A 27,260-nucleotide genomic window follows, 5' to 3' on the forward strand; every position below is an offset into this window, starting at 1 on the left:
AAAGATAAGGTGCATCACACCTAACGACATAATTATGATGCATGTTTAATGCCTTTGTTTGTTAAGATATTTGTAGGCAAGTTTGATCAATATGACGAGAATAAAACGTAGTAAAAAAGAATAAAAAATATTTATTAGATGAGCGCATGAAAGTGAATCAGAGAGTGTGCATTCATAGTTTTCAGTCACATGACTAAGTTTTTTTTCAAGCCAAGACTAGGTCATCAATAGGCCCAAACGGAATCTGCGCACACATACATAGTTTTCAGTCACATGACACAATGCAGTAACTCTGGCAAGTTTTATCAATCAATCAATCAATCAATCAATCAATCAATCAATCAATCAATCAATCAATCAATCAATCAATCAATCAATCAATCAATCAATCAATCAATCAATCAATCAATCAATCAATCAATCAATCAATCAGTCGTTAGCACTGTCGCCTCTCTGGTTTGAGTTCCGGCTGGATCAGTTGGCATTTCTGTGTTGAGTTAGCTTGTTCTCCCTGTGTTGGCATGGACGGGCCAACGGGCATCCGCTGCGTAACATATGCCTGAATAGTTGGCAGTTCACTGTGGCGACTCCTGATAAATAAGGAGCCGAAGGAAAATGAATGAATGAATGAATGTTAAATGAAATTAATCAGAAGCTTTGATCACTTTCCTTTCAGGCGTAGTCAAGATCATCTGCCTTCAGAATGATAAGCAAAGATCATTTACGTGACTTTAATACAGTATTGACTGGTCTCAGTATTTCAGATAATGCTGATCTGCTTGGATTTTCACACATAACCAACACTAGGATTTACAGAGAAACATCTGAAAAACAGAAAATATTTAGTTTGTAGGAAAATTTGCCATAGGTCAGAGGAGAATGACCAAGGGTGCATTTCCCAAACAACAACATAACTCATGGCTGAACTAGTACGATGCATCGCTTGGGAAAAGAACGATGTAGTGATGAGTGTTTCCCAAAACTGTAGATTCTCTGTTGCAGATCCATCATTTGAACCACATTAGTTATAATGTAAAATGTCTATAAAGATGCTCTAAACTAGGTGGACTAACAACTTCTTTAAAGAAAATCCCCATAAGGTTTTTGTGCAAATTGTTTTACATGCACACACACATTTTTAAAATTCAATATTAGTTTTAGTAAGCGACGCAGTGGCGCAGTAGGTCGTGATGTTGCCTCACAGCAAGAAGGTCGCTGGTTCGATGGTCGCTGGTTGAGCGGGTCAGTTGGCGTTTCTGTGTGGAGTTTGAATGTTCTCCCTGCGTTCGCGTGGGTTTCCTTCAGGTGCTTCGGTTTCCCCCACAGTGCAAAGACATGAGGTACAGGTGAATTAGGTAGGCTAAATTGTGTATGCATGAGTGTACAGTATGAGTGTGAATGAGTGTGTATGTATTTTTCACATAGAACGGCTGCAGCTGGAAGTGCATCCGCTGCGTAAAACATGTGCTGGATAAGATGGAGGTTTATTCCACTGTGGCGACCCTGGATTAATAAAGAGGCTAAGCCAGGGCCGGAGTGGGACTCCTTTTTAGCTCTAGAGTTTCAAGCCTTAGACCGGCCCACCTCAATCGACGACTGACTATATTAAAATAACGTTATTTCCAATTCAGTTTGTAATGACACCAACACGCTTTCTTCAAGGTCCTTTGTAACGGACGTCAGTGTCACACACACACAAACATACACACACACACACACACACACACACACACACACACACACACACACACACACACACACACACACACACACACACACACACACACACACACACACACACACACACACACACAAATGTACCCCTACACAAGTAACCCAAACAGTATTATTTGTCTTAACACTAAAAATGAAAAAAAAAAAAAATCCTGCTGAGTAGTGCTAACCACTAGACCAAGACGGCACTGTTAGAGTTATAAAATAAGTACTGCACTGTTATCTGCTGCTATTGATGTCTACTCTTTTTCTCTCCTTTTTAGATTTCTGATTAAGTTATGTCAGATTTATTAATGTAGTGAATCATCTGATTTTCATTGAGCAGGTGTAATATTCATTAATATTAATTAATATTCACTAAGTTGCCGCTGTTTGAAATAAAACCGAACTGTAAAAAATACTTGTGAAATGTGATAGCAAATTACACATAAGAGTGATGGCTTTAATGTTTTTTTGAAATCATTCGTTGGAACATTGGAACTGGCAATAGAACACAGGAACGGTGATACTCCTGTTAGCTAACTATAATTCACAGAGGTTCATGAAAACTGGTCAATAGATGATTGGAAAAGGGTGGGCTAGTTGAATGAGTATTGATTTCCGCTGTGACATTCAGATGATGGGATCATAATTTGGCATAGACAACATGAAAGCATGAGTCCATTCTGCCTGTGTCAGCGGTTAAGGCTGCTGATCGTAATATATTGTGATGGAGATTTTTTTGGTACATTTTTTCCCCTTAATACCAAATGAGGGTTGTTGCAACAACATATCTATTTATGACCCCAATGTACTAAGCTTATATTATATATACTAATAAATAGGAGATAAATACATCCAGGCTGTTGTTATTGTGGAATAAAACCTGACAGGCTTTATTATTGATTGATTGATTGATTGATTGATTGATTGATTGATTGATTGATTGATTGATTGATTGATTGATTGATTGATTGATTGATTGATTGATTGATTGATTGATTGATTGATTGATTGATTGATTGATTGATTGAATGAAGTGTTTTACTTTGTAAAAAAAAATTATTGTATGCACTTTATCTTACTATTTACACTTCCACTTGGCACAAAATGTAAAAATTAGACACCAAACATTGTTCTAAACCATAATTGTTTATTAATTCTGTCATCTGTAAGCTGACAGAAACAAAACCAAAAGACAGTCCAAAACAGTGGTGAGACAGCCAAAACAGGGATGTTGGGACGTATTCACTGACAGTCAAGGTGATTTGAAGTAACCGGATGTATAACTGGTTATTTAGGAATAACATTAGACATACTGTACCTTGGAATATCATGACTGACCAATCACTGAGTATTCTAGAGAGCATGTGAATGTATATGATGAGTTCAGATGCAAAAACCTTTAAATGCCATCTGAAATGTTCTTCTAAAATAAGCATTTTCTCCTATGTTTATATGCTGTTATTTAAAGATGGGAAGTTACGAAGTACAAATACTGCGTTACGGTACTTAAGAAGATTTTTCTGGTATCAGTACTTTACTCCACTATTTATTTTTCTGACAACTTTTCACTTTTTACTTTTACTTTTTTTACTTTTACTTTTACTTTTAAATTAGGCTCGTTACTTTTGTTTTAATGTGTTTTGAGCCTCACACAATTAACATTTCTGTTTAAAACTGGCATTTAAAAGGGGTTAAATCTTTTGTCCACTTCCTATTATGATGTACTGTACTTCTCTGATCTTTCAATCCAATAGCGCGAAAAAACTTAAACAACCATGTTTGTTCCGTTACTAAAGCAATTAAATACTCTATGAGTGCTTGATGCACTGAGATGTATTTTTACTTTGTTTGCAAAAAGTTAATATTTCCTAGTGCAGAATTCATATTGTTTCATAGTTTTAACATGCATATGCACACACGTTTGTCTTCATTTATTTATTGTTAGATCGATTGTTCAAAAAATATTTTAAAACATCAGAAGTGTTTATACAGCATGATTTATATATATAAAGAAAAACAATGCCAAGGATCAGGAATTTATTAAGTGAAAAATATGCAAAAATGCAATAACAGCACCAAATGACCTAATCCTTAAATAAAATATACACAATACTCTGAAAACAAACTAACAAACCAGGCAACAAACAGATGTATGGAGTTGTGCTTAAAAGTTTACATACCCCTTAAAGAATGTGCCAACATGTGAGTAATTTTAACAAAATAACAGAGATTATACAAAATACACACACACACACACATATATATATATATATATATATATATATATATATATATATATATATATATATATATATATATATATATATATATATATATATATATTTTTTTTTTTTTTATTTAGTAGTGTCCCAAGTAAGATATTTTACATAAAAGATGTTTAAATATACTTTAAGAATTTAAACCTGATGTACATGGAGTATAGTTACCACTGTAAAACTAATTCAGGTAGTAGTAATTTATACCTTTTTACTTAAGGGCATATTTCAGGCTGTATTTCTTTATTTTTACTTGAGCAAAATGTGCAGTCAGTACGTTTACCAGAGTCAATTTAGACTTGAGTATCTGAACTTCTACTTGAGTTAATTAAGATGTGTGTATTTTTGCCATCTCTGCTTTTGTTTGACTTTAAAGGCATTGAAAATAACCCATTCATCACCAAAACAGTGAAATATCTGAAAATACACAGGGAATAAGTAGAAAAACACACATTTTAGACTTAGCTTTCTGATAGCATTAAGAGGCTTTTGCATCTGAATTCTTCATATGTTTACCAATTAGGCACAACAATATTACATGATCTAGCTTGTTGTCAAATGCAGTAGCGGCCTGATAGTATCTGACCGTGCTTAACCAACCAAACTCTTATATTCCAGCTACTCTGATATCATCATCGAGCGTGAGGTTCTCATGCAGAAATACATCCACCTGGTGCAAATCGTGGAGACGGAGAAAGTGGCAGCAAACCAGCTCCGCACACAACTGGAGGACCAAGACACTGAGATTGAGAGGCTTAAAGCTGAGGTATGGTCTATGCTTGAGCTGTGCCATTTAATGGGCTGTTTTCTAACGTGTAGTCCAATTTTATGAATCAGTGAACCACTCTAGATCCCATTAATCTAATAACAGTGCAGGTCTCCAAAATGTCACCATTACTGAATGATCCTGTGTACTAAAAGCATTTGTGACTTTACAATCCTGATATGGAGCACAACATGGGCTTGTGGTTTTATCTTATTGCTTCTTCTAGTTTGTGCTATTTCTTTTTGTTGTTAAGGTTACCAGTAAGCATATTTGGTCCCAGTGTACCAAAGAGCATCTCTGCTGCTCTGCACCTTTTCTGTTCCCTAGGCATGTTACCGGGAACTATGCTCCCCATTGGCCCAGTCACCATGGGGATGACAATTATGCCCTATTATTGACATTGCAGGGTCAGTGGCATGTGAACACACAATTCAGAGTGTAAATCAATGCAAAGCAATAAGGAAGGTGTTATCGTTATTAAGCTGATTATACGAACTTCTCAGTATGTATCTAATGCATCTATGTAGCTATCTATCTGAAACTACTTTGAATACATTTTTTATCTGTTTTTAATCATTTGAATTCTTTTTTTATTTTTATTTCTTATACTTAATGTGTGATTAAGATTATTTTATTTTGCGATTAGCACTTTGAATTGCCATTGTTAAAATGTGAAATATGAAATATGATTTATAAATAAACTTCCATCCATCCATCCTTACATCCATCCACCAATCCATTTTCTTCAAAGCAAACATTATTCCATTATTCAGACACATAATATATATATATATATATATATATATATATATATATATATATATATATATATATATATATATATATATATATATATATATATATATATATATATATATATATATATATATATATATATATATATATATAATGTTATAATGCTTATAGGATGCTTATTTTATGTTAGAATGCTTATATGGTTTGACAAGATCTTAACAGTTGGATATAATAAATATTGGATATAATGTATGTCTGATAGCTTTAATAGAAATGTGTGTGTGTTTGTATATATATATATATATATATATATATATATATATATATATATATATATATATATATATATATATATACATACAAACACAAACACATTTTTACACACACACACACACACACACACACACACACACACACACACACACACACACACACACACACACACACAATAATGAATAAATCAAAAATAATAAATTGTTTAAAACTGAATCTTTACCTAAGATCTACTGTGTAGATGTTATAATTAAATTACAATTGAATTGGTTAGACCTTCACCATACAAATTATAATAGAAAATTATGTTATGTGTATAATTTATACTTTTAGGTGTATGGGAGGCCCTAAATGTTCTGGGGTGCTAAGCGGCTGCTGACTTTGCTTATTGGTTAATTTTGATAAATCTGATATTACATAATAGTTTTCTTGCACTACCATTTCAGATGCATATCTGATATTTAATAAAAATTGTCACAAAATAGTTTTATGTGGTTGCGTGCCGATTATAATTGTAGTATTCTTCTATGAATAAATGATAAAGCCACAAGAGCAATGCTTTGTTGTTTTGAACAGAAGCATCTGTTTTCAAACTCATTGTGAGTTTTGAATATTTCATGAGGAGAAAAAAAAACATTGTAAAATAAATTTTAAAGATGACTACTACTGGGGAACATAAAGACACTTGATAACATAAAGTCAAGATTTTAATACGTAACTATGTTTTTTATATGAAATGCTCAGTTTACAACAATAAGAGTGTGCTTACATATCACAATATAATAAATATTTTGTTACAATAATCCACTTTTACAGAGAAGGAGTAAAGAGTTTTATATTTTTTTTTTTATCTGAAATGAACAAAAAATATAGAGCTGAAGTCAGAACTATTAGCCTCCCTGTTTATTCCCTGTTTATTTTATCTTTGCCATGATGACAGTAAATAATATTTTATTAGATTTTACAGCTTAAAGTGACATTTAAAGGCTTTACTATGTTAATTAGGTTAACTAGGCAGGTTAGGGTAATAGGCAAGTTATTGTATAAGGATGGTTTGTTCTGCAGACTATCGGGGAAAAAAATAGCTTAAAGGGGCTAATAATTGTTACCTTGAAATGGTTTTAAAAAATAAAAACTGCTTTTACTCTAGCCAAAATAAAACAAATAAGACTTACTTCAGAAAAAACAAAATATTATTAGACATACTGTGAATATTTCTTTGCTCGGTTAAACATCATTTGGGAAATATTTAAAAAAGAAAAACATTTCAAAGGGGGTTTAATCATTCTGATTTCAACTGTATATATGACAAGTATGACTACTACCCTGAATTTAAAGCACAATAGCGCTTCAGTAAACTAAAGTCATTGGTTTGTGCATATAGACCACACATACTGGGAGATAAGCTGCAGGGCATTTAACCGATTTGCATCCAGAGTAAATGCCCGATAAAGGTTTAGTGCAAGAGCTTTTTGATGATGGCTGTTGATTGAAGGAAGGAAAATGTCCATGGAGAGGAAGTTTAGATGGATATCTGATGTGCCAGCACCCAAACAGGGTCGCATTGACCCAAATTTACGACACACAGATCCTTCATTGAGAAGGATGAGCGCTAAAAACCCAAGCATTATCTGATTTGTCAAATTATAATCAAAGCAACCATTTACTGCCCAATCATCTTGACAGTCACTTCCACCAATTTCCTTTCGCAAAGGTTTTTTTAAACTGTGTTGCTCAGTTATGTCGTATTTTGTTCTCTCTTAAAGATTATAGCCTTGAACAAAACCAAGGAAAGAATGCGCCCCTACCATGTATTTCAAGAAGAGGAAGATCCTGATATAAAAAAAATTAAAAAGGTAAAAATAAACAACCTCCTGAGGTTATTCTGCATGATCTCGATCATCATACTCAAATGACCACAAATGATAATCCTAAACACTTTGTCTCTGTAGGTCCAGAGCTTCATGCGAGGGTGGCTGTGTAGAAGGAAGTGGAAGATTATTGTGCAGGACTACATCTGTTCTCCTCATGCTGAGAGCATGAGGAAGAGGAATCAGATCGTCTTCAACATGGTGGAGGCTGAGACTGAGTACGTCCATCAGCTTTCCATTTTAGTCAACTGCTTCCTGAGGCCACTCAGAATGGCCGCCAGCTCCAAGAAACCACCTATAAGCCATGATGATGTCAGTAGCATATTCCTTAACAGGTGCGTAATTGTTGACTTATATGGCTTGAACACCCTGATCTCGATTGGAAACTTAACTATTTTACACTTAGTCAATTTTGGGACTAATTTATACAAATTTGTATAAGTGCAGTCGTACGAAAATGTACGATTTTAAAAAAGATGCATGGCACCCAACCCTACCCCTAAACCCAACCATAATTGGTGGAAGATCACATCATACTAAATTGTTTGAATGAAATACAAATCCATAAAAAATTGGCCACCAAAACAAAAAGTTACGAATTGCTGTGAGAACACAACGTTGCTTGAAAAACAACATTCTTTTTGTAAATCTGACTTAATAATTATTATTATTTTTATTATTATTAAGTAGGATCTTTATTTATTATTTTATATGTTTATTTATTAATTTATTTTATTTTATGTTATTTATTGTAAAATTCTACTTTTAAAATTTGACACATTGAAACCACTGCAGAAATGTTCTAACTAACATGCTTAACACTATATGTTATATAGGCCCACAGTACATATACATTTCTTAGTAAAATCGAATCAAAAAATCAAATCACTTTTATTTTCACATAATCATATGATCATATCATGTAGTAGTAAATAACCTACTATAAATTAAAACCTTGTAGGCTATATTTTTGTTTTTCACAAGCTTTGGAGACAAAGTAAATTCTGCTTTTAAATAATAGGTCACCTATAGCTTTCATCATGAGTTCAAAATGGCAGTAATGTTTACAAAGTGCACTGCCAAGGGAGCGAAATTGTCAATATGAAGATCGCTAAAACTGAACTGTAAAAATACTTTGAGAGCAAACTACACGTAAGAGTGATGACTTAAATGTTTTTTTTTTTTTTTATCATTCCAAGTTTAAACAGAAAAAGTTTCTAAATGAATAGGGCATTGGGGATAACTGGGAATAGAACACAACCAGGAATTGTGTTTCTAACGACAGCTCCAGAGGTGTAGTTGCTGTTGTACAAGTTTGCGACGCAGTTTGCGAATGTTTATTGGAACGATGGATATGAGAAACGCCAAATCAGCAAACTATGTTTGTAATAACAGAACTTGCGACCTTAGTTAATTACACATGCACCCCAAATTGACTTATTTTTAGACAAAGTAGTCTACCTGGTACAGGAATAAACTGTTGTGCTTGGGTAAAATTTGACATAATAAAAGAGAACCAAAACTTGTAGAAACCACAAACTTTTGTCAAATCCTAGAGCATTTGCATTCATCTTGGTCAACAGAAGACATAACACAGGTCAGACCCAATACATTGAGTTTTAATGCAATAAAACCTTCAAACTGAAAGCTTGTTTTCTAGCTACAGTATTAATTTGCCAATCTTATGCCACTTATTCAACACAATCACACTGCATGCTCACTCTGTAATCACTTTTATGCAATGTAAATAATCAAACGGTCTTTCTCAAAGTGTTTTGTTGAACTAATGACTTGCTAATCAGCTAAAAAGCATGTTGTGTTGCCTACCTACATTCTGAACAAGTGCTTACCCAGGTTTGAGTTACTTTCACATTCACATGTACGTACACTGTAAAAATCAGTTTGTTACTTTACTTTAAAAAGTGAGTAAAACCATTACCTTAAAACAACAAGCTGACTTTAGTTTAAAAGGTGAGTACACTTGGAACTTAACATTTGACTTAACTTTTTTTTTTTTTAAGTATGCAAACAATTCATTTACCTAAAGGTGCAGTAGGTGATTGTCTTTAGAAACATTTTTTTTTTTTGTTGTGCTGGTTCAATAGTAGTGATAAAAGTAAATGATAGTATGATAATAGTAGTGATAAAAGTAAATGATAATGATAAAACCCCTAGTGGTGCCCAGGCTTCCTTCTAGTGGTACACAGAGGAATGAAATATGTCATGTACATGCTATACACATTTCAAAATGTATCAAAAATGATGTATATAATATGCCATCTATGACATATAGCTTATATTTCTGAGGTAATCTGCCACTTTTTTTAACTGTGCAGAGTTGTATCTGCTTTGCTGGGCCTACTACACTACTGTATTTCAATACTGCTCATTTTGGTGGTACTTGGAGAGACTATTTTTTTCTGAGGTGGTACTTGATGAAAAAAAGTTTGAGAACCACTGATCTAAATGAATTTCTATGTATTTCTATGTATTTTTATATTCTGAGTGAGGCAAAAAAATGTTCATCCAATTAAAAATTGTCGGGCCAATACTTCCCATTGTTCTGATAATTGTGTAGATTTGTAGATTTGCACATCTGCACACTCGTTCACGCAGATCCGTCATTGGTGCAAAAACAAATGCTGAATCAGAACTTTTTAAAATCCTGAATCAATATTGGAGTTCACATTATTGCATGAAATGTTTCACATTTTGACAAGTTTAACTTGCTACACAACTGAAAATGTGCTAGATATAATACAGTTATTCGTTGGTAATTGTAGTATTATAAAGTTCTATAAAGTTTTCTTACTGGCGAATGACATGATCTAGTGGGTTGTCTACTGTCATCTTTAATGTGCACGTTCGTGATTTCAGGAGGCGTGGCTTATTACTGCAGGGGAGGGACTGTGTTTTCAAAGCTATTATGCTAACGGTTAGCATTTTAACAGATCACCTACTGCAGCTTTAATAATTTTAAGCCACAGGGTTTACTCAGTTTTTTAAGTAAAGTCAGCTAGTTGCTTTTTTGCAGTGTAGTGTATCTGAACACAGACCAATTGCTACAGGTAGTTTAGAAAAGCATAAACATTAACTTTTTCATATAAACTGCACTCTGTTTGAACCAAGCAACAAGTGTGACACAACCCTGAAAGTGATGCATTAAATGCAACAAGCAACATATTATCGTTTTTTAGAAATTAAACCATGTTTTCCCGATTAGCCTGGGCTATGTAAAATATGTATACAAGAGAGCCTCAGTGTTGACACATTATTACTGCAGTGTTGTGACAGCTTGTTTGCATGCTAGGACTACTTAATTTGCATCTGTCTGCAACACAGAAATAGTCAGCAACACCACACCTGCCACGTCGCATGTTTAATCAAAATTATAATAATTATACCAAATGATGTTGTAGGGTAGACTAGCTGAATTGTGTTGTGCTTTGAAACATTTCATTTAAATGTAGTGAATATTGTACAGTATGTTAATTATACCCTACAAATGTTTTGAAATATTGTTCTTTGTTTTAGCCTTGCTGCAACCAATTAAAAAAATATATAATTTTGGATATTATAGCAGTTTACTTTCTTTATTTTTACACATTTTACTATTATTGTCATCATTTAACACTTTTTTTTTTTGCATCCGCACAATATAAACAAACATCCGCAATCGATTTAGTCATGAAAAATCTTCTCTCCTTTGAACATTTCATACTGCTCCATCTGTGTGCACGAGACCTGCCAACACTCCCAAAGACAGTGTGCTCTGCAGTTTCACAGAGACTTGCATCTTTTTGTATCTTGCCGGGATTTCTAAATCTACTAAAATGTCCAAGATTTGGTTTTGCTTTCATTTAATAAGCTTTCCTTAATTTTATGCACACAGCCATGACAGCAAGAGCAAGAGCGAGAGCAAGACATAATTCTTCAATCTAAACGATTTATAAGAACTTTTCTAAATACTTGGAGAGTACAAAATTACGTCTAAATTGGCTTTAGAATATTTGTACACCATTAGAAATGGGTATTCAACTCATTTGACTTATTTAAATAATCTACATGTTTTATTCTTGTAATTACTATACTTTTTAAAGTTTTTGTCTGTTTTTATATATTTTTTCTGTCAATTATTTCTCATTTGCTGTATATTTTGTTAATTTGATGATTTCAATATATTACATATTTTATACATCTAAAATGCAATGGCAATACTGTACAACATGTAATGCCAATAAAGCAAACTGAACTTGAATGAGAGATAGAGAGAAGCAGATTTGACCTGTTCGTGGTTGTGGGTGCACATGGCTCCTGAATAGCATAAAAGAGAAACAATGGATTTTTTTGTCTTATTTTACTTGAATCCACTTTAATATATATATATATATATATATATATATATATATATATATATATATATATATATATATATATATATATATATATATATATATATATATATATATATATTCATTTATTATTTTTTTTTAACAGATAAAAATTAAATAGTGTTAAATATCAAATTAAGTTTTATTTGTCTCATATAGTTAACTTTTTATGTGCTGTGGGTAAAAGGTTTGTAAGGTGTGTTTCAATCCGGCTACCACAGCAAGTATGTTTCAAAAGGGAAGCACTGTATATTAATAATACAACCAAAACTGAACATTTGCTGTTAACGGGGTAGTTCACCAAAACTGAAATTCTATTACTTACCTTCAGGACGTTCCAATCCACTTTTTCTGTTTGATGATTTTGTTTTTGTTTTTGCAATTACTATATGTGTTTGTATCTCACAATTCATACTTTTTCTTGCAAATGAAATCAGTTAACACTTCAGTTTATGCACCAATTTTCTCTATAAACTTGTGGCTTATTAATAATGTGTTCTACATTTGGTAACACTTTATTTTGATGGTCCACTTGATTATAAGTAGACTGTCTGCTTAATATCTGTTGATACTGCTGCTAAACAGACATTTACTGTAACTGACTATAAGAAACTTTGCAAGAACATGTCAACTTACACTAACCCTAACCGCAACCCTAAACCCAACCTAACAGTCTACTTATAATCTAATGAGAATTAGTTGGCATGTAGATGCGATGTAACTTAAATTCAACAAACGGACCATCAAAATAAAGTGTGACCCTACATCCCTTATCTAACCCAATACCTAAACCTAACTTCTACCTTAATACCTATTAATAAGATTTAGATTTTTTAGATTTAGATTCAACTTTATTGTCATTACACATGTACAAGTACAAGGCAACGCAACAGTTTAGGTCTAACCAGCAGTGCAAAAAGCATGGTGCAGGGGACAGGTACTGTATAAGTTATAAAGTGCAGTAATAGAAAAACTATGGTGATATTTACAGATGTACTATAAACATTAGAAACAGGTTGTATTAGCTATGAACAGAGATTTACAATAAATTAATATATATATAAAATTATGTATGTAAAAATTAATATATGTACAAAGCAGCAAATTATGAGTTTATTGATGCAAGTTCATAGTTACATAAATTTCATAGTTCATAGTTGTATTATTAATACTGTACAATAAAGTGAGAACAAAAAAATAAAAGCATATGATTATTCTGTGCAAGAAAGTGAACATTATTTAAAGGTTCCATGAAAATAAAATAAAAACATTTTTAGATGTTAATTTCAGTTCGTGAGGTTTAAGATATCTATTAGATTGTGTGCTCCAAAACAGTGACAAAATTCATGTTATGAAAATATTAAACTGATGTAAACATGTAAAGCTTGCAGATTGTCCCTTTTGCCTGAATAGATTAATGATTTTTTTCATGTCAGCCCATGCTGCAGTTTCTCTTCAAATCTTGACTAATCAAATGCTCTCTAGTATCTGACATGCACCGCCCCCTTTAAGATGCTTCTCATTTGCTTTTCATTTGATGCGCTTGAGCTCAATCACTTTCACAGACAAAGCAGCGAGAAAACAAAACGCTATTGGCTGTTCTTTTAAAGGGGAGGGGCTAATCTATGTAGAATCACATTTCAAAGCACTTCACGGGACCTCTAAAGCATAATGCTCATGTAATACTGATGCCCTGATGGTCATTAAATTAACAAAAACATTTAAGTTTGGGTGAGTTTAGCTTTGAACCTGATAGTATTATCAAAAATGATTGATTTGCTTGCTCTTTGAACATCCTTTTGAATGCCCTTCTGTACTAATAAGTATATGTATATATGTTTTATTTGTCCCCAGCGAGACAATCATGTTTCTACATGAAATATTCCATCAGGGATTGAAGGCGAGGATAGCAAACTGGCCCACGCTGGTTCTAGGTATGTCATAAACATTACGTTTTTATCTCTCAGAAAGCTAATTACTGCACTCAGAAGCAGCTATTCAGAACACCCTACCAACAAAGACAGCACATTGCAGGGTGACACTCACATCAAGGACAAGCCGTTTCCGCTGACGCACGGCATCTCAATCAAACCCGTCATTGACGCCTGACTTCCTCCTATCTCACCGTATACAGACACACACACACACACACTTCAGCAACAATGAAAGCCAGACCAAAAAAAAAAAAAAAACGCCAACATCCTAGACCCCAGATAAGCATTTTCAAATGTGGCTGTGCATAAAAGAATCTCTTTTAATGACTTTGACTTTGTTTTCACCTGTTTAGCGGACCTCTTTGATATCTTGCTGCCAATGCTGAACATCTATCAGGAGTTTGTGAGGAACCACCAGTACAGTCTTCAGGTTCTTGCAAACTGCAAACAGAACCGGGACTTTGATAAACTCCTGAAGCAGTATGAATCCAATGCTGCGTGTGAGGGACGGATGCTGGAAACATTCCTCACATACCCCATGTTTCAGGTGGTGCTCTCGCATTCTCATTAGTGTCTAATTTAACTGATTTGTTCAGTTAATTTAAACTGCCATTGGGAATTGCTGGCATATGTTTTTACAAATAAGAAATGTGTTTTCCCATAAATTATTTGCGTGAACTAATTGTTGTAACTTGCTAAAAGCCTCATTTGTCACTTGTTGAAGCCTGATACACAGTATCTCAATTGCTCAGACATATGCAAATGTAAAATGTCTCTACAGTATTTTGGTATTTTACAAATTATATTGTGTTATATGTTACACACAAGGAATTATATTACCATCACACCTTATATAAAGACCAAAGGTATAATATTTATGAAATATATTTTTTTAAACCAGAAATGCATAGATTAACATAATTTTTATTTTGTTTTTTTCAACAGTTAAGCTAAAAACGGGAATTAAATGTTGCGAATGAACCATACGAATGAATATAATATATATGTAATAAATAGAGTCACTTGATGGATAGCAGACATTGCAGAAAGCATCAGCAAGCGAATCAAGGCAAAGTGTATTATTTAGTGTTATAGATGGGATTGTTAATTTTTTTCATTGCACAGACAATGATGTTTTAGTACATGGATTTGTGCTATTTCTGTTGACAATCAATTCTGAACATTCTTATTGATTCTGAACAGATTTCTAAAATTAATTCTATTTCGAAGCTATGATAGAAAACATGTATAAAACCTGCATTAAAGATTTGTTATAAATATATGAAATTCAAATGTATACATTATTGCACAGAACAATATTATAATATGGTTTTCACATGATTAGGTAACACACACTTAAATTACATGTGCACATCCTATTTTACATATATTACATTTAAATATCCCATATACAGTATACAGTGCATTCGGAAAGTATTCATGGCGTTTCATTTTTTTCCACATTTTTTCCACATTTGTTACAGCCATATCCCAAAATGCATTAAATTAATTTATTTCCTCACCATTCTTCACACAGTACCCCATAATGACAATGTGAGAAATTTTTTTTTAATTTTTGCAAATTAATGAAAATAAAAGGTAACACTTTACAATATGGTTCATTAGTTAATGCATTTACTAACGTTAACTAATCATGAACAACACTTGTACAGCATTTATTAATCATAATTGAACATTTACTAATGCATTATTAACATCCAAGTCCATGTTTGTTAACATTAGTTAATGCACTATGAGTTAACATTAACAATGAACAACTGTATTTTCATTAACTAACGTTTATTAACATGAATAAATACAGTAGTAAATGTATTGTTCATTGTTTGTTCATGTTAGTAAATGCATTAATTAACATTAACTAATGAACCTTATTGTAAAGTGTGACCAAATGAAAAAACCTGAAAAATCACATCAACATAAGTATTCACAGCCTTTGCCGTGAAGGTTTAAATTGAGCTTATTCTGTATCCACTGATCATTCTTGAGAAGTTTTACCAGGTTAATTAAAGTTCACCAGTGGTAAATTCTGTTGATTGGACATGATTTGAAACGGCATACACCTGTATATATAAGTTCCTAGGGTTGACAGTACATGTCAAAGCACAAACCAAGCATGAAGACAAAGGAACTGCCTGTAGACCACTGAGACAGGATTGTCTTTAGGCACAAGGCTGGGGAAGGTTTCTAAAAAATTCCAGCGGCTCTGAAAGTTCCAATGAGCACACTGGCCTCCATCATCCGTAAGTGTAAGATGTTTGGAACCACCAGGACTCTTTCTAGAGCTGGCCTTCCCTGAGCTTTAGTCAGAAGAGCCTTAGTCAGGGAGGTGATCAATAACCCAATGGTCACTCTGTCTGAGCTCTAGCGTTCTTCTGTGAAGAGAGGAGAACCTTACAGAAGGATAACCATCTGGGCAGAAATCCACCATTTAGGCCTGTAAGGTAGAGTGGCCAGACAAAAGCCACTCTGCCAGGAATTTGCCAAAAGGCATCTAAATGATTCCCAGACCAACATTTTGGGTCAAGAAACAACATTCTCTGGTCTGAGGAGACTAAAATTGAACTCTTTGGAGTGAATGCCAGGTGTTACGTTTAGAGAAAACCAGGCACCGCTCATCACCAGGCTAATACCATCCCTACAGTGACACATGGTGGTGGCAACATCATGCTGTGAGGATGTTTTTCAGCAGCAGGAAATTGAAGATTAGTCAGGATAAAGAGAAAGATGAATGCAGTAATGTACAAAGACATCCTGAATGAAAACCTGCTTCAGAGTGATCTTGACCTCAGACTGTGGCAGGACAATGACCCAAAGCACACACCAAAATATCAATGGAGTGGCTTCACAACGAGTTGGTGAATGTCCTGGAGTGACCCAGCCAGATCCCAGACCTAAATCCTATTAAACATCTAAAAATTATAGATCTGAAAATTACTGTACACCATCGCTTCCCATCCAACCTGATAGAGCTTGAGAGGTACTACAAAGAGCAATGAATAAAAATTCCCAAAGACGGGTGTGCCAAGCTTGTTGCACCTTATTCAAAAAGAATTGAGAGCTGTAATTTCTGCCAAAGGTGCATTAACAAAGTATTGAGCAAAGGCTGTGAATACTTATGTGCATGTGATTTTCAGGTTTTTTTTTTAGTTTTGATAAATTCGCAACAATTTCAAAAAATCTTTTTTGAATGAACCGCCAACTTTTCCAACATATGTTGTATGCACCAGATGCCCTTCCTGCTTGCAAACCAGTACTGGGAAACATCCATACACACTCATTCACACCCACTTATATACGACGGCCAATTTAATTTATTTAATTTACCTATACTGCATTTCTTTCGACTGTGGGGTAAAACAGGAGCACCCAGAGAAAACCCAAATATACTGTATAAAGTATATATATATATCTATATTGCAGTTTAATATTAACAAATTGTTCAGTTACAACGCTATATACAAATGTAATTTGTTTATTCGATTTGCTTACAAGGCTTACAATGTTGGGGTAAACTCAGTGGAACTGATTGGAGCCAACAATGCTACACTCTTTAATGAAAGCCTTATCAAATTAGCCACAGTGTTTAAATAACAGACATGTATGACATGAGAGATGTACAGTACAATGAAAAACTTGATTGAGGGACAGGCTTTCTGTGGGCACACGTTCTGAAGTCAGAAAATGACTTGCTTTGTATACTTATCACAGTGTTTGTCTCTCTGATTGACAGATCCCTCGTTACATCATTACTCTCCATGAGCTATTGGCTCATACTCCTCATGAGCATGTGGAAAGGAAAAGTCTAGAATTTGCCAAGTCCAAACTGGAGGAGCTTTCCAGGTGAGGAAACTACCTTAAATCTGTACCTTGCTTAAATCCTATTTACATGCCTGATCTAAGTATATACAGTATACAGTATATATATTTACAGTGCAAAATTGAGTACACCTCATTTTGAAAATGAATATTTTTATCCATTTCTCAGTGAATGTGGGCAATGTATTTTAGTGCATTTAAACAAAACAGATTTATTGAATGAATATATTTATTAAAATTACATTTTAGTCTCCAAACATATTTAAAAATTAAAAAATAATACAATTAAATTCAAGCCAAATATAAAAAAATAATAAAATAAAATAAAAAATAAAATAAAATTACAACCTACACAATTTCAATTAAATCTCTTTCTTTTTTGCTTCTCTTGATTTTTCCTCTTTTTTAAAATTTGTATTTAATATTTTTCTCTACCATATAAATTTGGGTGCACTAGTTTTTCCATCATTATTGTTACTTATTTTGTTAGATAAGCTCCAGATTTGTCTTCAGCACTCACTAATTTAATGTATATTCACAAATATAATACTGTATAGCTTCCTATTAGAAATATGAATTTAAAAGATAGATTTTTGAGGGGTCATATATGTTAAGCACTATATATATACAGTCAAGAAGAACAAGCCAATAATTGACTTAAAACCAAATGCTTTACCTAGTAAGTCACATGCCAAATTATTGCAATCTGCTGCTGTGTGTGTTATTAATGCCAGAAGCTGAAAGGATTAAGCCCTTAACATGGTCAATAAGTGTAACAGTGGCCAGCTTCTGTAAGCAGTGTAAATAAACCTCAGTTAAAGGCTTTTAGGGCACCACATAGTATGTTGGATTCGCCAGTTTGAAACCCAATCATATCAGTCTGAATAGGTTGTATATGCATCGCATTACATATAGTACCTGGGAACACTACAAGCACCATAAGCAAGTTTTTTTGAGTGCTTCACAGACATCTAATAGATATGAAGCCTTGCTAATTTAAACTAATTTAAACTGACTAATTTAAACAGCCTGGCTTACAAGGCTAATTTGGGCTGTCAGTGAAAATCTAATAGTCATCTAATAATAGTCTAATAACAGTTATTAGTAATATTGTTTTAGTCAAAATTATTGGGAGTGAGTTGTGCTCTGTACACACACAAGACCATCATTAAATAAACTCACCCCTGTATGTAAATATGTTTGACCATTTTGACCCTCTGTGTTCACCATTATGGCCAAAATTTAAATTATGCAAACGTTGCCCATAAATTTTTTCAAGATTTGTTGCAATATGAGTGTTAAGTAGGTTTTCTCTTTACAAACACGTTTCCTTTTTTGCAGATCATTAGAAATTATGCCATATTTACAAAAAGCAGCACTCTTTGGATGCTGTACTCAACATTGCATTAATTCTGCTACGAATAGCATGTGGTAAATGGAAACTGAAAACATGTTTTATTTATTATGGCACCAGCAAACCAGCTGATGAAGGTCTTTTGTAATCACTGATGTATGTCATTCTCTACATTTGAAATCACAGTTGATTTACATTTAAATACTTACAGTGAACAACATGTCAAAACAATGCAGACCATGAATGCTTTAGCTGTTTGAGTCAATTTCCCATGCTCTTGTTCTTGGCATCGTGCAGTAGCGATAAATACAGCACGCTTACACTTCACACAAGTGCGTTTTGGCAGGGATGACTTTCTCAAAGTGGCAAAACACAATAACGTGACTTTCTCATGTGTTGACTTGTGACGCAAGTGTCATGTTCTCATTGTTCCAGGGTGATGCACGATGAAGTAAGTGATACCGAAAACATCCGTAAGAACCTGGCTATTGAGCGCATGATCGTGGAGGGCTGCGACATCCTCCTTGACACCAGCCAGACGTTTGTGAGACAAGGTGAGTGGTGTTGACACCCCCAGATGCCACCTGCCTGACACACAGCTTTAAGCCGAATAAGCACCAGAGTGACAGTGGCAGCTTTAGTTTGATTCCCTCAGGCTCTGAATAATTCATGCTTTCAGAATTGGACAGCATAGTCTCCAGTATTGACAGAGTGTTTGATGTTTTCAGTTTGGGTGTTTTATTATGTATTAGAATCCAGTCCTGTAACAGTAAAGAGGAAAGCTATAGAAATAACGAGCACTTGAGTTTTTTTTGCATGGAACGTGTGGAATAGGAAATGACATCGGTTCGCTGTTATAAAGTTCACACTCACTTTTGTAGAATGAGTGACAGGGAAAACAATTTTTTGTTTGCTTTTCCTTTGGTATAAAAGACCCTGAACCTCAAAACTTAGTGTAAGAGGATTTAGCATTAGTATGACTGTAGTGCAAGACAATAGGAAATATCATTCAAAATGCATTTTAATATCATATTACATTCTGTCTGTGTGATCCCAACATTCAGCATTTATTTACTTACTTAATAAAGTAAGTAAACCTGTTGCTTTAAAAGTATTTTTTAAGTAAAGTCAACCAATTTCTTTTTGCAAGTTTTCAATTTTATACAAAATCGAGCAAAAGGTGCAAAATTTAGAGGTGAACTTTTCTACCAATTTTGCCTACAGTTTTTTTTTCTTAGGATTTGATGACTCATATATAGTAAAAAACAGCTCTATTTTATGTAGTGACTCACCAAAATGAGCCATTTTGTACTCAAATGCAAATCAATGATCTTTTTACAATAGTAGAACAAACATAAGCTGCATATAAATATAATACTGTATGTTAATCTAAATCTGCCTTTCTTAAAAATGACATTGAAAATCTTAATTTAAGGAACATTTTAATTGTGGTGGGCTAAACACAATGCATGCAGCAGACCTACAATTCTAACTGATTGAAAAAATACATCATATTAAGAGGGTTAAGAGAAAAATACTTAAACCTTTCTCTACAGTGTCTCAGTGTTTCCTTTATATAAATTACAAATTTATTGCCCAATGTTACTTGAGATCAACATTAATATAGTTTTTTACAAGATTGTTGTTTGTGAATGTTTTTACTGCAAAAAACCTATTTGGATATATTTTGAGAATTCTGTTCAGTCTATTACTCTCTGTGTGGAATGTATTATGATCTCAAAATGTTTCGGTCACAACAAAGGCTGAGCAAAATTGCTTTAGGGAATTAAAAACCATACAGAAAAACTGTGTCCAGTGTGTAAAGTGTGTACCTACCACAACCCTAAATCCAACCATCGTTATTAACGTCTACGCCTTCCCCAAAACTCAGTTCCATAATCACAGTTATTAAAGTTATTAAAGTTATACCAACCCCAACTATTAACTCAACCATCATAGTTATTAATGGATACACCTTCCTCAACAATAAACCCAAATATCACAGTGATGAATGTCTACACCTTACCTAAACCTCAACCCAATCAACACAGTTATTAACATCTACACATTCCCCAACCATTAACTCAACGTCATAGTTATTAATGTCTACACCTAACCCAACCGTCATAGTTATTAACATCTTCACTAACCCCAACCCTAAAGCCAACCATCATAATTATTAATGTCTATGCCTTCCCCAAACCTAAACCCAACCATCCCAGTTATTAACATCTACAGCTTTCCCAACCCTAAACCCAACCACCACAGTTATTAATGTCTACACCTCACCCAACCCTAAACCCAACCATGTGACATCTCGCATGATTCTGTGTGACATCGGTAGCTGCAAGCCCCCTTCTTGCAGTCCACAGACAGATACATTTGGCCAATTTGGGCCCTATAACATCACGGTTAGGGGGAGTGGTGGTGTTGTAGACAAAAATGTGGGGTAGTAGGGATGGTGTTGTGGACAGAAGTGAAGAGCAGAGCTCTGGCGGCCCCAAATTAGCGTGGGCCCCTAGAATCATCCCAAACCCCCTTACCCCCCACCCCCAGAGGGCGCCACGTTGTACCAGAAACTTTATTTTAAAAGGCGATTTGCACATACATAAAACTTGATGTGGCAAATGTGGGTTGCTGATTTTTTGATGAAACAATTTTTTTTGTGACAGTTTGATTTGTCTCTGCCCACATACAGTGATAATAAAATACATCATAATTCATGAATTAATAATCATTAAACTCAAAATGGACTGCTTTAATTTGATCAACAATAAAGCTGAATCATTGTCAAAATAAAAAGAGACAAAATCTTGTGGATATCTGCAGTCTTTCCAGCCTTTCAAATGTGGCTACAGCAAGGACATTTTTTGTTCTTGAAATTTTAAGCAGTGGGCTTTCTTAAAAGAAAGATAAATATATTAGATTGTCTTTAAAAACAAACAAATTAAACTACATCTTCATCCTCCTCATCATCATCAACAACAATTTAAGCAGTGGAGGAAACAATAAAACATATTTTTTCATGTTTTTTTTTTCCATCTGAATTCAATGAAATAAAAATAAAATACAGCTGAAGACAACATTATTATTATGTGAAGTTTCTTTTTCCAAATATTACCTAAGTGTAGTTTTTAATTTTTATTAATTTTTATTCTGGAGAAAGCCTTTATTTGTTTGGGTGGAATAAAAGCAGTTAAAAAAAATAAATAAATATTTTTAAGGTCTATATCACTAGCCCCCTTAAGACCCCCCTCCCCCACTGGCTACAGAACAAAGCCCTATTCCCAATAACTTACCTTATTAACCTAACTTGCCTTATAAACCTATTTAATGCTTTAAATGGCACTTTTAACTGAATACTAATATATTGCAGTAAAACTTTTATGTATTATCATCATTGTGCAGACAAAATAAACGAGTTAATAGAAATTAGATATTATAAATATTATGTTTAAAATCTGTTACCAAATCTTTTTAAATTCTTGAAATCTAACATAATTTAATTGCGCCTCTACAGCCATGATATAGCAACTTTATTATTATGCTGGAAAGTATAGTTCCAACTTCCTAGCTATCTCGGCCTAAAATAGCAACTTTTCACTTTTCATCATTCTTAGTATACAATGTACTGTAATTACAGAAGAGTCAAGCTTTAATATAGGAAAATTAATAAAAATTTCCCTTTTGAAAATATGAGAGAGATAATGGTCTAATCTGATCCACTGATTTATGCTAATCCAAGCTAAACTAAGCTAAGCTAAAAGTGCTCCTGCCAGAGAGTTTAGCTGAATGGATTCAGAAACTTTAGGTGACTTGTCAAATGAGCCTGTCTCCAAAAACGTGGAATGTTCTTTTAAACATTGTGTTTAAACTTTACATCATGTAAACATGACATTTTCATTAAAGTAATGTAGTTAAGCTCATTATCTCTATAACCATAACTGCATGAAACAGTAACATATGTAAGGGATAATCAGTGGATTGGCGAACATTAAAGGATTTTAAAAGCATGACATGGAAGCAAGGAACTGCATGATGCAAAGCAGATTATTCCATGGTCATTTAGCAGACTATAGACTAGTTTTGATCCAAAAATTGACCAAATTTTCATCATGACATGTTAGGTCTCTCAGTCCAGCTTTCAATCTGTCACAGGCAGACAGAAGTGAAGTACATGCACGAGAGAGATCACGTGAGTGCATGTAAATGACATGGGCACATCTAATCGCTTATGCATTAGCTACAGTACATCTTCACATATATTTTTAAGCATATTGATCATAAAAAAGTTGGCTCCACGTCAGTGTCCTTGTGATTACTCAAATTAATAAATGCTCCGGTGACTGTCACTAGGTTACTTTAATTAATACTAATGTTCTAGATGTTCATTTCGAACTGTGATCATCAAAACTAACTGGATCTAACGGTACATTACATGATTATTTTAATACCTTCCAGTCAATCGAAATTAAAAATGGCTATTTTAAATTAAACAAGCCTTAACCGCTCTCAGACATACTTAGATGTTGTGTGTTATTCACTCAACTTTATGATAACTTTACGTACTATGAAACAGGGGCAAGAAGAGTGTCTAACATTAATGATGAAGAATATAACCACAATTCTAAGCAAATAATCAGAATAAGGAAAACTGCATGTAAAGGCCAGTAAAGAGTTTGTTCATATATTGTAAACATCAAAACTTGATTTGCATAGTCAATATCCTGTACATAGTACTTTCATGAATTCAGATTGAATTCCTGATTGAACATTTCTCACGTTTCTTTTCTTCTTGTGGACTTTTGTTCAGTGGAGAAGGTGTCTTCGATGTCTATTTATCTTTTGCGCTGCAGTTGTGTCACTCTTAACACTTCTATCTGCTATTTCTATCTCCTTTGCAGGCTCTTTGATCCAATTGCCCTCAGTGGAGCGAGGGAAGCTCAGTAAGGTGCGACTCGGCTCTCTCTCGCTCAAAAAGGAAGGAGAAAGACAGTGCTTCCTTTTTACCAAGCACTTCCTTATCTGCACACGCAGCTCAGGAGGCAAACTTCACCTGCTCAAAGTACGTGACGCACATACACACAACACTGCAACAAATTAAGCGAAGGGAAAATGACATTTAGCGCACACCAGATAAAATGTCAGCCCCTCTTATTTTAAAGTAGCGAGGCAGCTAAGGCATAGTGATTATGAAACAAAACCCTGGTGATCAATAACTTGGACACCCCGCAGCATACTATTTGATAATTGTAATGATGCCAAAAGGTTAATCATGTGTAATGAGGTTTGAGCTTCCCTTGTTCATGTTGTTCGCTCCCTAAAGTAATCTTGCAGAGTTTTGCATATCACTACTCTTACGCTGTAAGAAGTGTATTTGCATTTTTGCATTTAAATGTGACTTTAATCCTCTGGCACAATTTCAGAAGCTGAATTTACCTACATGTATAATGATAAGGTTTTAGATAAACCATATTTAAACAAAAAATGTCTTTGTCATCTGTAATCATTAAATCTTAATAAAGACGTATTCATTTATTCAATCATTTAATGACTTATGACAATTTAATAAGAATTGAAAGAAGCAAACAGTTTTAGGCGTTTTATTATAATTTAATAAACTATTTTTGGAATGAAATGGCTTATTTTTGTCTTTTTTTGTCTCATAGGTAAATAGTTTTTGTAAATTAGTACTATAAACAGTTTTATGTTAAATTTACTAAAAATTGTATATTATTTTAGCACATTGGCTGTTCTGTAAACTCAATAAGCTATAAAATACACTCACTGGCCCCTTTACACCTGTCCAACTGCTTGTTAGTGCAAATATATATTCAGCCAATCACATGGCAACAACTCAGTGTATTTAGGCATGTAGATATGGTCAAGATATGGTCTGCTGTAGTTCATACCAAGCATCAGAATGGTGACGAAAGGTGACTTAAGTGACTTTGTATGTGGCATGGTTTTTGGTGCCAGACGGGCTGGTCTAAGTATATCAGAAACTGCTGATCTACTGGGATTTTCACTCACTACCATCTCTAGGGTTTACAGAGAATGGTCAGAAAAAGAGAAAATATCCAGCGAGCGGCAGTTCTGTGGGTGCAAATGCCTTGTTGATGCCTGAGGTCGTAGGAGAATAGCCAGACTGGTTCCAGTTGATAGAAAGGCAAAAGTAACTCAAATAACCACTTGTTTACAACCGAGGTCAGCAGAAGAGCATGTCTGAATGTACAAGACGTCCAACCTTGAGGCGGGTGGGCTACAGCAGCAGAGGACCACACCGGGTGCCACTTCTGTCAGCTAAGAACAGGAAACTGAAGCTACAATTTGCACAGACTCACCTAAATTGGACAATAGAAGATTGGAAAAACATTGCCTGGTCTGATGAGTCTTGATTTCTGCTGCAACATTTTAATGGTAGGGTCAAAATTTGGCATCAACAACATGAAAGCATGGATCCATCTTGCCTTGTATCAACAGTTTAGGCTGATGGTGTGGGGAATATTTTCTTGGCACACTTTGAGCCCATTAGTACTAATTGAGCATTGTGTCAACAACACAGCCGACCTGAGTATAACTGCTGACCATGTCTATCCCTTTGTGACCACAGTGTACCCATCTTCTGATGGCTACTTCCAGCAGGATAACACACCATGTCATATAGCTCGAATCATCTCAAACTGGTTTCTTGAACATGATAATGAGTTCACTGTACTCGAATGGCCTCCACAATCACCAGATTTCAATCCAATAGATTACCTTAGGAATGTAGCAGAACGTGAGATTCGAATTTGCAGCTGACAAATCTGCAGCAACTGCTTGATGCTATCATGTGAATATGGACCAAAATCTCTGAGGAATATTTCCTTGAATATTTACCTTGTTGAATCTATGCCACGAAGGATTAAGGCAGTTCTGAATGCAAAATGGGGTTTAACTAGTACTAGTAAGGTATACTTAATAAAGTGGCTGGTGAGTGCATGTTGTCTATACATCACAAAAATGTAGACAAACTGTATGCTTTGTTAACTCTGAGTTTCCTTATAATCCAATAACTATATACATTTTATATTATTTTCATTATTTAGTTTTGGTTTTATCTATCAACAGCTATTACTTTATGCAAATTATTGCTTTGCTGTTCTAAGTAATTATTATTATTTTAATGGGTCAAACAAATCTCATCTCCTTTTATCAATTCCAATAACACTTTGTTTTTTAGCCAGTTAAAAATAATTACCAGTTTTAATCATTATTCGCTGATTACTAAAGCGAAATGAGATTTATGAGTGAGCAGTACATGCCTTTTTGCGAGAACATTTAAAATGACTTTTCTACATTAAGACCACAAATCCATTATTGTGACAAAGCAGTAGTGGAGATTGTGCCTTTTGTGATTAACCTCTCTTTCTAATGGTTTGACTCCGGCAGCAAGGTGGTGTGCTGTCCCTGATTGAGTGCACTCTCATCGAAGAGCCTGATGCCAATGACGAGGATGGTGAGTCTGTTTCTTTCATGCACATCTTCAAACACATCAGCACAGATGAGTGGAGACCAGCATCATTAGCTGTATATTGGCCATTATTCATGTCGTGCAGGTTAATTAACTGTTATAAACAGGTCAAAAAAAGAGTTCAAACTGCCTGCTGTGTAAATGTCACATAAGCAAAGATGATAATTGTCATGGATTGATTATCCACTCGAGGGTATAGAAAGAGAGCCAAGGACTAAATCAAAACTGCATCACAATGACCCTCTAATGATCTCTGAAAATGGTTCCCAAGAGCTTATTTAATAAACATCACCATCATTATGTTTCCAAGAAGAGATCCCTTCAGATCAATTATTTTTCTATAATAATGGATAATTAAGCCTTTGAACATCACAACATGCTCAAGTGTAAACTTCTGTTGTTTTTTTGTGTTCACAGCTAAGAATTCAGGGCAGGTGTTCGGTCACCTTGACTTTAAGATTGTGGTGGAGCCTTCAGATGCTCCGGCCTTCACTGTGGTGCTACTGGCACCATCCCGTCAGGAGAAAGCAGCTTGGACCAGCGACATCAGCCAGGTGAGTAAGAAGC

The 27,260-nt window shown here is 34.2% G+C and overlaps 1 protein-coding gene across 6 annotated transcripts in view; it reads left to right on the forward strand.

The window, feature by feature from the left end:
- rasgrf2b (Ras protein-specific guanine nucleotide-releasing factor 2b) overlaps positions 1–27,260 on the forward strand; it is a 140,739-nt gene that overhangs the window by 65,197 nt on the left and 48,282 nt on the right. For all 6 annotated transcript variants that reach the window (XR_012405901.1, NM_001128233.1, XM_009301771.5 and 3 more), the window contains 10 exons: positions 4,614–4,761; positions 7,557–7,646; positions 7,743–7,996; positions 13,907–13,986; positions 14,340–14,533; positions 17,738–17,847; positions 19,613–19,731; positions 24,082–24,242; positions 26,612–26,678; positions 27,111–27,247. Coding sequence is in view for 5 of the 6 variants with exons in the window: in NM_001128233.1 (NP_001121705.1) it covers positions 4,614–4,761; positions 7,557–7,646; positions 7,743–7,996; positions 13,907–13,986; positions 14,340–14,533; positions 17,738–17,847; positions 19,613–19,731; positions 24,082–24,242; positions 26,612–26,678; positions 27,111–27,247 (1,360 nt within the window). In the remaining variant the exon portion in view is untranslated. The remainder of the gene's footprint in view (positions 1–4,613; positions 4,762–7,556; positions 7,647–7,742; positions 7,997–13,906; positions 13,987–14,339; positions 14,534–17,737; positions 17,848–19,612; positions 19,732–24,081; positions 24,243–26,611; positions 26,679–27,110; positions 27,248–27,260) is intronic.

The sequence above is a fragment of the Danio rerio genome, chromosome 5, assembly GCF_049306965.1.
Source record: "Danio rerio strain Tuebingen ecotype United States chromosome 5, GRCz12tu, whole genome shotgun sequence".
In the NCBI taxonomy this organism is placed as follows: Eukaryota; Metazoa; Chordata; class Actinopteri; order Cypriniformes; family Danionidae; genus Danio; species Danio rerio.